Source organism: Protomyctophum parallelum (assembly GCF_964188405.1).
Source record: "Protomyctophum parallelum genome assembly, chromosome: 21".
NCBI classification, from domain to species: Eukaryota; Metazoa; Chordata; class Actinopteri; order Myctophiformes; family Myctophidae; genus Protomyctophum; species Protomyctophum parallelum.
The window spans coordinates 20,596,951-20,612,128 of record NC_139713.1 but is presented as its reverse complement, the minus strand read 5'-3'; the positions used below and the strand labels follow the sequence as shown (position 1 = coordinate 20,612,128).

The 15,178-nt window shown below is 42.3% G+C and overlaps 1 protein-coding gene across 1 annotated transcript in view; it reads right to left on the bottom strand.

The window, feature by feature from the left end:
* The window catches only part of arrdc1b (arrestin domain containing 1b), a 54,928-nt gene that overhangs the window by 11,518 nt on the left and 28,232 nt on the right, over positions 1 to 15,178 (bottom strand). The window contains exon 3 of the mRNA XM_083793099.1: positions 4,566 to 4,616. Coding sequence (XP_083649225.1) covers positions 4,566 to 4,616 — 51 coding nt within the window. The remainder of the gene's footprint in view (positions 1 to 4,565; positions 4,617 to 15,178) is intronic.

The window sequence follows — 15,178 nt, the reverse complement described above, 5'->3', positions numbered from 1 at the left end:
GTCTGTGTGTGTGTGTGTGTGTGTGTGTGTGTGTCTGTGTGCGTGTGCGTGCGCGCGCTCTTGTGTCCGTTTGTGTGTACAGTACACTAAGCAATTCTCCGGTGACAATCAACTTGAAACTGTGCAATATCACTAACTCCCTGGAGGCCAGAGCAGAACCTCTGTAAACGACATGACAGCTTGTGACTGCAACTTGTTCCTGTTGGCAAATAACTCGGCACTGCAGGTTGAAAAGGCCCTCAGCTCTGAACTCGGTAGAATCTGCACCTGGCTCGCTGATAACAAACTATCTTTACACCTGGGAAAAACTGAATCCATTCTCTTTGGATCAAATAGTAACCTCAGCAAGGCAGATGGCTTCTTGGTTAGAGTTGGTGACAATATTATCACACGAAAATATTAAATTCCATCCTGGAGGCTAATCTTTCCGGTGATAAAATGGCCACCAACGTAATCAAAAAAGTCAACCAAAGAACAAGATTCCTTTATAGGATCTCCTCACTGGTCAACAAAAACACCTTGAAGACCCTAACAGGAGCCCTCGTACAAGGTTTCTTTGACTATGCATGCACCTCTTGGTACCACAGCACCTCAAAGGCCCTTAAAACTAGGCTCCAGACTTCCCAAAACAAACTGGTCAGGCTCCTACTTGGCCTCACCCACCGAACCCACCTCACCCTTGCCCACTTTGACGGGCTGGAATGGCTTAGGGTTGATGACAGAGTATAGCATCTTGCAATGGGTCTGGTCCACAAGATTCGCTACACCACCAAGATACCCATGTACCTGTCTAAATACTTCCTTAATGTTAACGAAGTCCACACCCACAACACCAGAGGGAGTGCAACAAACCATGTGCAACCCAGATTCGGCACAAACAAGGGACTAAATTCTTTCCACTCCTATGCCACCAAAATGTGGAACGCGGAAGACATGTGAATCCCTTGACTCCTTCAAAATCGCTCTCAAAGGGCACCTACGGACGGCTGCAATTCGAAACTGGCCCCCGTAGAATCTTAATCCCCTCACCCCACCACCCACCCCTTTTTCCCCTCACTGTATAAGTTTCTTTTCCCTTTTTTACCTACTTTATGATGAATTCCTGTTCTGTTCTTTGGCTATATATAAGTGTCTATTTGTACGTCTCTAAATGTTTTGATGATTTGAAAATGGTGGACCCTCTTGTAAACAAGTGTAATGCTTTATTGGGTCGTCCACTCACAGTTAACAGTCTTTGTATTGAGTTGTGCTTGAAATGTACTGTAATTCTGCAAACTGTTAATACATATATCAATCAATCAATGGCCCAAATGTTATAGCGCCACCAGGAGGCCGATATTTGCGCAGATCGGTATACACATTATCTCTATAGTCGTGTGATCAAGATGGATGCCTCAAATCATGAACGCACCACAAGGCCAATGAAGAAATGCTACAATGTTGGTATTGGCCTGATGGTGGCGCTATGTATGACATGCTGATTCACGCTTGAGCCTGCAACTCTTGAACCATAGGTCATAAAATCAAAATAAATTTTCCATCATTACTGAAGTCCCAGATGAAAAAATCACAATATGACACATTGTAAGCTTGTAGCTCTGCTGTTGCCACTCATCATTATCTCTCCTGCCATCTGTTCATCTGCTGAAACAACACTTGTGTCGCATCATTACCTTGTAGAACAACCAACTTTGGCCAACAGCGACAATGTTGTACTATAGAGACTACAAATTAAGCTTAAGACAAAAATAGCTCAACAATTATTTTAACAGTGCGTTCCCCAACTAGTCTGGCACCAAGCCTCGCTAGCAGTGACTGAAGCACCCCATATTTCTAGAGTTTCTACACATTTCACATACTTTAAGATCAGTGGTTCTCAAAGTGGTGCCCGGGGAACCCCCAGAGGTCCTTTAGTGCGTTCCAGGTGGTCCCCAGCTAAATTAGTTATCAACAAAAAAATCTGTTTATAAAATAAAGTGGCTCCAAAATGGCCGATCTACAGGCTGGTGTGATCACGTGGTCACAAAAAAACCCTGTTAACGACACACATCTTGTATCGGGGGGTCCCTGGCACCAAACATTTTCACATGGGGGTCAGCAGCAAACTGCACACATACAGTATTAATGTGGTGGTCCTTGATATGGAAATGTATGAGAAACAACTATTTAGACAAACACCTGACAGCAACATGCTTGTCTGTCCCTAGGGCAGACACATCCAGCGACACCTGATCATCCCTGTGTCTGGATCAATCTGGGTTTCGGTTTCCCCTTATCCAACACACCCGTTAATGCCTTAAAGGACTATTCCGGCATTAATACATGTCATTGTCTATTCACAGCTTCAGCCATGAATAAAAATAGACCAATTTACCCTTCATTTTAGATTTAGCATTTATTTACTACTACCAAACCTCCCTGAATAATTAAGAATAAATGTTGGCTGAACACAATTGTGAGGTTAATAAGTCATGGACGCTTCAATTTCACAGATCAATCTTCTCTCCAGGGACTACTTTTCAAATCAATATGCGCTTTAAAATGCAACAAAACGCCATTATGACTTGACTTTGAAAAAACAAGACAAGCCAGAGTCTAGTGACGGCGTGGCTTCCCTGTACAAGCTGTAGCTATGGACAGCAAGTTTACAACTGTACTGTAGGTGTGCAGTTTGAGAATGAAGCATCGATGTTCTGCGAACGTGAGCTTAACAGCAGCATCGCACGCACGCACGCACCAAAGCCTTTGGCTGTTTTGGCTCATGGCTGGCCCCTTTCCTCGCCATCAATCGAAATAACAGTACAATTTCAAGATTTTCCTTAACAAACCATGAGTAAATTAATCGAACGCATTGGCTGTGTTTTGGAAAGTGATTAGTGATAGATAAGTCAAAGCTAAAAATGTCGGTCCACCAGTTTTAGCCCTGTTTTACTGCCTTCACAGGGTGAAGTTTGTGTGTAGCCTGCAGTGATCCACTCAACACAAATCAGGGAGATATTATAGTTATTATAGTTTAGAATGTTTCATTAGTTAGTACATTTTTGTTTAAAATTTCTGTTTAGTTTCAATTTGTTTTTGAAATTGGTTTGCTTGTTAAATCTTTTGAAAATGTTTAGTTTCAGTATAGTTTTTGTATTGTTAGTGTTTTCTACTGTAATATGGATATGTGTCAGCGGCGAGATATTGAAAAAGACATAACCTTCTCTATGATTTTCGTTAGTTTTGTTAAACACACAAAACCGTTTCAATTAGTTATTATTAAAGCCTCGTTTTTATTTCTTAACTTAAACGTTGTGTCATTTCTAGCCTCAGTTATTTCTATCAGTCGTTTTAGTTAACTATGATAGCCCTAGTTAACATGTGCTGTGCAAACGCTCCCAGGATCCCCATGGGGTCTGAACAGGGTAAAGAGCTGTAGGCTGAGTAGCAAAGCAAGAGTCCATGAAGAGCAATTAAACACTGACAGCACCACGAGACGCTGCGCTAAAAATAACCCCCGTCTCAACCCGCCCCAGAGATGAGAGAGAGAGTACAACATCCCAGACAGTTCCTGCACTGTGTGCCCTCACACCTGCACAATCACCCTTCAGTCTCCTTTCAAATAGGGAGAGAGTGTTTCCTGATGTGTCACGCATGTGTGTGTGTGTGTGTGTGTGTGTGTGTGTGTGTGTGCATACTGTATGTTGCTAGGCCTTCGAGTACAGTATCGATGACATAGATCTAGGTGTCATGCCAATCTTTATGTTACATCACAGTGCTTTGTGCTTTACTCAAAGGAGCCCTCGTAATACACTACGAGCCTAATATGTAATACACTATGTTACATATTACGTGGTTGGAACATTTGGTTCCAATGACACACCCCATCATTGTCAAATCATGCTTACATAAAAACATACAAAATAAGTCATTAATTTTATGGAGGCTAAGCATACAAATACTGTATTGCTATGGTAGGTATACCACTGTGTTGGAGTGTAGTACCACTCTGTCTGTGTATTGACTATTACACAAATACGCAAAGGCACATTTCACAATACTGAATAGTGATACTAGTCATACTAGTGACATATTTCTACTAGAGACCGATATCCGATCTCCGATTATTTCCAGGGTCATATCGGCCGATACCGTTTCCGATATATTACATTATTAGATTATATATATACTTCCTACTTCCCTCCCCACTAACAGCTGATGCTCTACAAAAGCCATTGATGTTCACATTATTATTGCGTCATCAATGTCGGTGAAAATAAATCGGGATTATTAATTTCTACTTTATTGCAGCGCAGTAATAGTCTAGCCATAGTAACGCAGACGGAATGGTTAACCAACTGTTAAATAAATACCACTGGTGGTTATCTACTCCTGTATCTCCAAAGTGACACGACGATATGATATCAGCAGTGGTTCCAACTGCAGGTCATTTTACGTCACCTATTTGTTTTGCCACGAAATGGAATTGTGATAAGGATCATGAAGTAGTTCACCTTGGAAAACAATTATGGGAACCGCGGGCGTGTCAGTGACATGGAGGAATGAAAGATTAAACCCCAGCCTACCTGGAATGAGGAACTGGAATGGGAAGGCGTATTCACCAGCGTTCAACGTTCCTGGAAAAAGACCATTTTAGTTTAGTTTATCATAATAAAATGATGAATAAAATCATGGGGGAAAAAGGAAACAAAAGTAAATTAAAGTAAGTTCAATGAAAATAATATCTTTTATATAAATAAAAACATTAATATTTAATAACAAATGAAGATTTTACTTGTTTAAACATATTCCAGTCCTCCTCGTGGACTCAAGGCAAACAATACCTATTGTCTTGATAACAAGAGAAGTGAAGTAAGAAGAAGCGACAGAAATAGGTCAGACACAAAACCTTTCAAAAGGTCACGCTGATGTTTTAAGATGATAGAAAGCTCAACAACAATGTCTGGTATGCGTGTCATAGTCAACATGCAGGTCAATTTCCCTACAGAGGACGTTTGTGTGCGTGAGCGCGCATGTTGCTTGCTACACTCGTGCATGTGTGAGCGTGTGTGTTTATTTGAGCTGTTTTTCATAGCCTTGAGCACAAGAGCTGACACAGATATATACAGGTGACACACGGCCATGCCTGGCGGGCTTACCTATGTCCCTTTAAATGGATGGAGTTTCAGTCACAAACAGGCTTTAGTGTTCAAACACAGCCCGGCTGAGGGAGATACTTTCCCCTGCTGATAACACAGGGGGGGTTCACATTCACACACAGCTGAGTCTAATCACACATTGTCAGAGGAAATGACAAACTACAGGTTTCGTGAAACGCAATGCGTGTCGGCTGGGAAAGTTCAACAGTTTCCCCGGCAAAGTTAATCAATGATTTACAAAGCACAGCAAGGCTAAGCTGTGATCGACCCAAGACAGAAGGCACCTCTTGAGTTGCTATACCTCTCTCTTCCACCTTAACATCAAAGGGCCAACATCACTCTTGAGAGAGTACAGTTGTCACCAAATGGACCCATGAAAGGTCCATTTTGTGACATTTGTACATTCTTAAGTTAACACTGAGGATTTAACTGTGCACTTCTCCCCTTACTAAGGCCCTATTGGCACACTGGGAAAAATAGGGCTTACCCTCCTTACCCCTTATACCTAAACTTATTTACCTTTTTTTAGCATTTTGAAATACATTTTAAAATACTTCAAATAACCGATTTTCATTAACATGTTGTGAGCTTGTAGATCGGCTATTTGAACTACTTAAAAATGTTTTTCAAAACAGTAACAAAAAAGAAAGTTTAGGGATAAGGAGTAAGGCACCCGCAAAAATAGGGCTCCTAGATGTGTTGGCACCGTGTTTATAATGCAAAAAGCTACTGCACTATTTACTGTGCTATCTATCTATTTGTTCAGTTTTACAGCTTCTGAAATCAATGTGGGGAATAGAACTAAATTAAGACCCCAAATTCTTGGCAGCTGAAATATTGAGTCATATTATTATCTACATATTATACCTGTGTGGCATCTATACTTATGAATTACCTTAGTGATTCCGATGCTACATGTTGACTTCCTGCCTATCCAAAATCCATATAGACAAATCTGCATTCCCTTAAACTAAATAAAATGGAGGCGATCCTATCCATTCAACATGGGGACCAAGTCAGCTTTCTGTCAGTTATACCTCCAAACTACGGCAATTCTTAATACAGCAGGATACTGAGATTATATGCCTTTATGATGAGACTATTGCAATACTCTCCCCAAAGAAGTCAGTCACAAGAGAGAATACCACCGCACACATCAGCCGAGTAATGGCAGGTACGATGCATCCAAGGAGAAGGACACAGCAGCAAAGGTAACAAACCACTGGAGTGGCACGGACTGTTACGTGACTTTATTAATAAAGAAGGTGCGACGTGCACCTTCACTAATACGTACAGGCACTTAACAGTCTCTGCTCCAGTGGTTGATTTAGCTCAATTACAAGAGATCCAAAACACAGCCGCTAGTCTCTGCTAACAGTACCAGTAAGGAGAGACCACGTCACGCACACTCTTGTTTTTGGCTACACTTCACTGGATTCCAGCAATTCCATTTAGAATTGATTTCAGCGCCCCAACCCCGGAAACAAAGATCCTCTGGAGCAGGTTTAATATACCCAAAGTCACTCATAAGACACTTGGCAACACTGCCTTCACACACTCTATGCTTTTAAATTCTGAAATACCCTGCACGAAGACATTTGAGAAGCAGATTTGGCATATATGTTTAAGGCAGAAGCGGAAGACAGCCTGTCTCTTGGATATTAGTACCTTTTTACACTTGTTTATGATAAAGGAAGATTCCATTCTCTATGATTCCTTGCATACTCGTCACATGGATCACAATTTGGACTGATGCCTACAGTTGAATTGTATATCAATCACTGCATTGTCAGTTTTATTTGCAGATATCGATATCGGCCGATACCGACTGCTCATGATGAAGTAGAGCATTAATTTACAAAGATGTATAAAAAGTTGAAATATGGAGAGATACGAGGTTTCTGCCCGACACCAACGATATTAGCCCATTCTGGACGGGAACCCCTTTTGGTGTTTTAACTAAGCATTATGTTATACTTTAGCTATTGAAAAACAGCAGATCTACAAGCTCATAGCGCAAATCGTGAAAATGCGGCACAAAGCTTTGAATATATATTCCATTTAGGGTTAATATTAACCCTAAATGGGTTAATATTAGGCCCTTTCCCTCTCCTTCAAAGCAGGGACATCTTGAGCGCATCAGACCATCACTTATCTCTATAGAAGTCTAATTACATTCTCCCAGACAGTAACATCAACACTGAACACTGACCTCTTCAAGGGCAACCGAGCCACTGCTCTTGAATAGCTCTTGAAAGTACTTCAATGTGTACTTCAAATGCCTCTCAGCCCCAAAAAGTATCAAAAGTTAATTTTAAATGCCAATCTAAGATTAGCTATAAATAATGCTATATAAACGGCCTAAGAATATACTTTTTTATACATATTCACAACACACAGCTAGCATACTTACAGATCATATGCTTTGTTTATTCTTTATTAAATGTTTGCATGCCACATAAATGGAAATGGCGAGGGGGTGCAGGAGGGTGCTACTGTGCTATACCATAAATATTGTACTGTACATTTCTACTTGTACAACAGCTGTGGGGATGAGTTTACACACGTTTGCAGAGCTGACACAGACTGAGCAAGTAAACACAGAGAAAGGACCCGTAGGCCAAAAGAGTCTTCTTATGTATGTATGTATGTACCACCAAAGATAAAGGTTTTCATCATTATTGTTGTTGTTGTTGTTATTATTGATTATAACACCACATAATGATGTTGAAACGGCAATCAGTAATAATGGAAGTAAGATGACAACAATATGTCAAGACACAGTATATATGGTGCATATGCCTCAAGCCTGGGTGGGCTAAATATAAAACTGACAAGTTTACAAAACAAGCCCTGTGTGTCACCAAGCGTGTGACACACAGGGCTGACACGCACGCACGCATGCACGCACGAGCCGCCCTGCAATCCTGCCACTCACAAAGAAAGACAATGAATGACTGCAAAAGAACATGGGAGGGGGTATTGTGACATCACTGAGGCATACCACATTATCAGTGAGCCACAGTGAGTGTGTGTGTGTGTGTGTGTGTGTGTGTGTGTGTGTGTGTGTGTGTGTGTGTGTGTGTGTGTGTGTCTGTGTGTGTGGTCTGTCATTTTCCTGTATTTACTCAGCCCTTGGGGCACAGCAGCCCATTTTCACAACAGGAAAGGATATGAAACTGTTGGAGATAAAGGATGTGAAATTTAAGCAATATTAGTGGGTGGGTGTACTTTACCATGAAAAAGGAGGTAAGACAGCCAAACCCGATGGAGAGATCTTGCCACTAAATCTGTGAACTTCACACAACGTATTAAACTGGCTGCACTAGCGCTATGTCACCGACTCGCCCCCACAAGATTATATCTTCACATTATTCATTTTGGGACCTACTGTAGGAAGACAAGAGCACTGAGGGTGACTCTTTATCCAAGGAACAGTGACACATCTAGCATGTTGTGTGTGTGATGCGGCCAGGGCCAATACTCATTACTGCATTCTGTCTTGGGTCAGGATCCAACATAGGAACTGGAATCTGTTCCATCGCATTTGGAACAGTTTCCGGACACCAGTTTATCACACTGTCTGAGCTGGTATGTGGACTTCACTTCTGCTATACGATTATAATAGCGGTGGTTTTCAAAACGTTTTAATTCCAAGGACCACCATAACTCTGAGAGTGTACAAACGGACCTGTTAGGAACCATTTGGTCTCAGAGTTACAGACCTGCGACAGTCCACAGAACCAACCTCAAGTAACCCATAGGGTCCCTGGACCTCCCTTTGAGAACCACTACAATAATGCAGTACTGTATATAAAATGGAGAATTAGTGTTTATTAAAAAAAAGTATAATGAAGACCTAAAAAGAAAGGAATCTTTAAAAGGAACCGTTGGCCTTGGCCATGGCTCAGTGGTCCAGGCACCGTGGTTGATAATCCAGTCTGGCAGTGTGCCGCGGGTTCGACTCCCGATCTCGACGGCCTTTACTGCATGTCTTCCCACCCCATCTCTCTCCCCATTTCAGCCTACTGTCTGTCCCTCCATAAAAAATATAAAATAAAAGGCGAAAGCCACAAAAAAAACATTAAAAACAAAAAGGAACAGTTAAGGAATAGGACCGTTAAGAGGGAATCGTTAAGGAACCAGGATGGTTCAAATCCTAAAAGATCCCAACCATACTTCTGTCTGTCTGTAGTCCGTGGACAGCCGCATTACATGCAGGTTGGAACAGCTTCTGTCTGTCTGTAGTCCTTGGACAGCCGCATTAGATGCATGTTGGAACAGCATGCACATTGTGTAGTCCACTCCCTGTCAGTCTGTAGTCCTTGGACAGCCGCATTACATGCACGTTGGAACAGCGTGCACATTGTGTAGTCCACTCCCTGCACAGCGTGCATGTTGGCTTTCACTTCTTCACTGGGCTCTTTGATCTAACAATAGGCATGATTTCACAAGCAATCACTGGGAGAGATTATCTAAGAGGTGACAATCCCTGTAATAACGGGATCAAAACAGGAAATGTGTGTGCGTAGTGGTGGGTTAGTGAATATAACGGGACTGTTACACTACAGAACATTTTTAATCTTTTGCTCAGACGTGAAACCCGATTTGTGTTAAAAGACAATTTGTAGATGCAGAGTATCCCAATGCAGTTTTAGGTTTATTATAATTTATTACAGTTACATGGTGGACTGTAAACGTCTAGAGAAAGGTTGAGCTGCAATGTCGGAAAATGTAAATCGTGCACAGTAAAATTATCTGTGTTACTTTCACTCTGAAGAGTGTACAAAATACAAATGGAACCAAAGGAACACTTAAGATAACCTGACTCTGTCAGATGGGGGCGGTATTGGGTAACCATGTTCCCCAACACAGCATCCATCTGGGATCTCTCAGGGAGTTGAGCTAACACCGAACCGTTCCGTGGTTCGAACCAATCAGCGTGAGCTAAGGGCGGGATATGTGCGAAACCGGATGTGATGCTATATAGAAGCAGCTGTTGTGTTGTAGTTTTTTGGGGGGGGGCGCTGCTCGGCTACGCTGATCTGCGGTCGGTCTCGCGAAAAATCGCCGATCTACAAGCTCACAACGTGCCGCATCGTCGCGTTGTGAGCTTGTAGATCAGCGATTCTGGCGTGCGACACCTTCGGACGTACGACGGACGAGAAATATGATTGGTTGTGTTTGCACGCCCACACGGTGATAGAGAGATGGTCCCATCCAATCATCTACCAAGTATCTTGAAAAAAAGGAACAGTCCCGTCATCGAATTGCCTCCCGAGATCCCAGATCCCAATAAGCTGTGAAACAAAGTGTAGCAAGCTTCTTGGATCTGGCAGACACATATGTGTGATGCAGTTAGGCAGGCCAAACACTAGGTCTATTAGTCCACAGTTCAATTCAATGAACCATTAAGGAAATAAACAACTCAAAGAACTGCTGATCATAGTATAAACAATATACACAGTGAGTCCATGATCGGTGATTATGGCAATGAATAACAGTTGGGTTTCCAGAGGCTTTCTGACTCACGTTTGGTTAGTGGACGCACACAGTTGGAGGGTGAAGAGAGAGATGGTGCTGGAGGTTGGTAGACAACAAGCCGGTGTGGTGAAGCATGCATGAATGAGTGAGTGCATCTAGTCCTATTTGTAGCGTCCCACACCTGTGTGCAGTGAGAAAGCTTTGATTGCAGGATTGGCAGGGAGGCTCCTTGGGCCTTTTCACAAATACTCTGTTACAAGTGAAAAGTCTGGAATTCAATATTTACTTGAGTAAAAGTACAAAAGTACTGTTATCAAAATGTACTTAAATTAAAGTACCAAAAGTAAAAGTACTCCTCATGCAGAATGTCCCAGTTTTCACACTTTTAGAAATGTTTAAAACAGCAGATGTGATGGCCAAAATGTACACAGGGCTGAAGTGGTTAATGTATGGTCTGTAATAATAATCAAAATCTAAGTAACAAGTAACTAAACTAAATAATTAAACTTAAATAATTGTAGTGGAGTAGAAGTAAAAGTAAAGGTACTGAAATGTGTTAATACTTAGTCTCGTAGTCTCTTAGTAAAAATTCCTCAAAATTAAGTACAGTACTTGAGTAAATGTACTTAGTTACTTTACACCACTGCCCAATGACCGTCATTAACCACCAGACTTACGCCTATCTGGCGAGGTCCACAGGGTCCCATGAGAACACCTTTCGTGATACATTTGTTATTTCCTAACAAGTGTTGTGTTCTTGCCAATATTGTGGAGCCTTACATAACCATTTAGTGACATTTACTCGTCAAGTAATTTCCCCAAATTCAAGGTACCACTACCAAAAGTTAACTCTGAACTTGGTAGATCTGCTTTTAGCTTCTGTGGCCCTAATACATGTAATGACCTGCAAATTACATTAAAATTGACCACATTAAATGTGGTCAATTTTGTTTATTTGTAAACCTACAGTATGTAATTCACATGTATACCTTTTGTTTGTTTGGTTTTTTTCCTTTTCCTGATCTTCTGATGTATTGTATGTTTTTCTATTATGATATTGTATTACTCGACGACACTGAAAATGTGTTTAATTACTCTGAAATTTCGAGAATAAATAAAACTTGAATGAAAAATATTTATACAGGAATAGATTTACTGTGCTAGATTACATCTTCCCTTTAATACTCTCTCTTACCATTTCATTGATGCCACAACACCGTCTTTTCCCACTCTCATGAAAGGCCTGTAATTTATTGGAACATTTAATTTTGCTGTCCTGTGGGAACAGCCGCAGATTTGGAATCCTGGCATATTTCGTACCGTCAATCACGTCTCCATACCTCGTTATCCCGCTGTATGAGTCTGAATATAGAGCATCTGTTTACCGGTTAACCCATTTAGGCCTGAAAAGAAATGTCTTCTAAATCCTGACAGTTTTATGAAATACCTATGTTTCTAGGCCTATATCACTCAATATTTCATGTCAAGGACCCCAAAAATGATATGTAATTGGCCTCCGACCCTCATCTGAAAATATGTTGTTCCAGGGACCTCCCCAGATGCAAAGATTTGAGTTAAAAACGTTTGTTCTTAATATGATAATAGCAAATAATCACAGAAGGTCACTGCACTGAGCTGGTCTATACATCTCCTTACAACAGTGTTTTACCAGATTTTGCTGTTTGTGTTAAATAACACCATAGAACCGCCATTACCCTTTTCATGTCCCGCAGCCCCTAGAGGGCGTGCACCACAAGGGGTGCACGCACCACAGTTTGGGAACCCCTGGTTTATAATATGGTAGCCTGGCCCGGCCGGTGTGCTTTCTGGTATCGAGGAGCGCTGGATAATATTGGTTCACCAATCTGACCGCCTGCCCCCGCCCACCCCTCCCCTCCCGGGTAGAAAACAGCGGAGAAAACTGACGTCACCACATTTTGAGCGAAGCCCCTCTGCACTGTAGTTCACTCCCACTCCTAGACCAGGAAATGTGGCTCATTCCCCGAGCCGAACGAAAATGAAATCCTGGGTACAGAGGCTAATAATATGGTTAACTCTGAGAGAGTATGAATAGAACCATTTTGTTCACAAACGGATACATTTACATTGGGGATTGTACTGTGCCTGCTTACAGTATACCTGTAAAGCATTATGAACACGTAATAATAAGCACATGTAATAATTGTGTCCGGGTAACTCAGTCGGAAGAGCACCCTGCCTTTCGACCGCAAGGTCTTGGGTTCGATCCCGGGCACAGCCATCTCAGCGTATGAGTAGCATGGCTTGATGTCGTGCGGTGTGTACTGAGAGCTGATGGTAGGTGTTGCGCTCCACCCCAGCATTCCATCTCCCAGAGGTCTAGCGCATTGAAACGGACACTAGCACCCTAGCTGATACCGACAATAAGCCTCTCTGATTTATACTGACTTAATAAGCCTAAAACCTTCACCTTCAGTGATCACAGCATCAGTCAGTGCCGATGAAAATATTGGAAAGGTTACTCGTTTGATTCCTATCACGTTCTTATCTATTCTATTGTCCAAACTGTTGCATGGATGTAGTTTGTATTGTGGCTGAGCGTTCGGAAACATTGCACTACTGCGGTAACTGAGAGAAAGAGAGAGAAAAAGGGAGAGAGAGAGTGAGAGAGAGAGAGAGAGAACGCCCTGGGGTTAAGCATTGAAGTGCTGTATCTGAGAGAGAGAGAGAGAGAGAGAGAGAGAGCGAGAGAGAGAGAGAGAGAGCGCCCTGGGGTTAAGCATCGAAGTGCTGTATCTGAGAGAGAGAGAGAGAGAGAGAGAGCGCCCTGGGGTTAAGCATTGCACTGCTCAGTGATGTTTTAACCAGTGCAGATTACATGGTCTAATGACCGTCACTGAGGTCCACATGGCAATTTGCATTTTCAACAGGTTTCACGCATGCATGGCTCGCACGTACACACTCAAAACATACGCACACTCACACACTCACACACAGAATTACACAGTATACACACACCAACAATAGATTGTGTAAAGCCCTCATTTCCGAGGTCTAGCTATAAGCCCCAGTGTTGTAGGCAGGGGTGGCACATGGTGAACGGTGAACACATTTGACTGTATGCATGGCCTCACTGGCTCAGGAGGTGGAGTGGCCATCTAGGAACAGTAAAGGTCCCCGGTTTGATCCCGGGCTCCTCCTCTAGTTTAGTGCTGAACTGTCCGTGAGTAAGAACCTGCCCTCTCCCCGTGGTTGCTGTTAAATAGTTGCCCAATGCTCCCAATAGCCAGGATAGCTCTCACTACTAAGTTTGACGTCGTAGAGCAACGCAGACACCTAATATATACTCGCCAGTACGGCGGTGTCTCACGCAAGCCCACAACATGTCACATCGTGACGCATTGTGAGCCTTCAGCAATCATGAGCAATGTGACAACAAGCCTTCAGCTTGTCGAGCCTTGTGACAAGCCTTCAGCTTGTCACATTGCGATGCACTGTAAGCTACTGAGCTTATATGTCTGCAATGTTTCGTGCTGGACACAATCGTATGACTACCAGGGGTCAGTAGGCCTACATTCATTAGTATGGCTGGGGCGGAGGGGCTGGGGTCCGGTCTTCCTTCCTGTCTACATTCTACATACATGGCCGTAAAAAGCTAGGGCTGGGGTGGTATATGGAATTTTTATTGCTGCGGTAAAAAAGCAGCATGTCCTGGCGGTTTGTCGGTTAACGGCACCTATTACAACACAAATTCAGTGCACAGTAGGCAACGCCTCTACAATTATGTTTGTACTGAGAAAAACTGAGAAAAACTATCCCCTCCCCTTTACATAATCCCTGGAGAGCACACTATGTCTGCTGTTTCAGAAAGTATAATTAAAAAATCCTTCTTGATTATTCGATTAGCCTAACATTGGTTATTGCCAATAACGGGTCTGATTGTTTTATAACCAATAACTTATTGGTTATAAAACAATCATACCGTGTGAAGTGAGGAATAGCTGTGTGCACTCCTCAAGACGCGTGACTGAACTTCTCACCCTATCTCTAAGGGAGATGCCAGCCACCCGTCGAAGAAAACTAATTTCGGCCGCTTGTATTCGCAACCTTATTTTTTCATGACCTACACTTCAATCCAATGTATGCATGTCCAATGTATGTATGAGCAAAACCCACACAAACTATCACATACAGTATACCTTACAGTCAGGTGTTTTGACATGATGCAGATAACTACCAGTACCAGGACAGCATGACCAACATCCTAGTGTAACGATCTGATTTCAAACCTGGATGTCCTGTGTGGGAAACCAAACCTCTACAGCTCAGTCAAAGGGAAATCCCCCTTGACCTTGTTACATGGCTTCTGGGCTACAGGTATGGATGCTATGCTCAGTGCTCACAGAAAGCCATAAAACATTCTACCATCAAAGAGGACTTCACTTGAGAGTTTTATTATATATATATTATTTTGTAGAATCCAAACAAAATAAAAGGTTTTGCTCCCTGCAGCCCTAGTCAGTGTTACTGTTCTGTTTGCAAGCAGCTACAGCAGCTGCACAATCTGCACAGTGCAC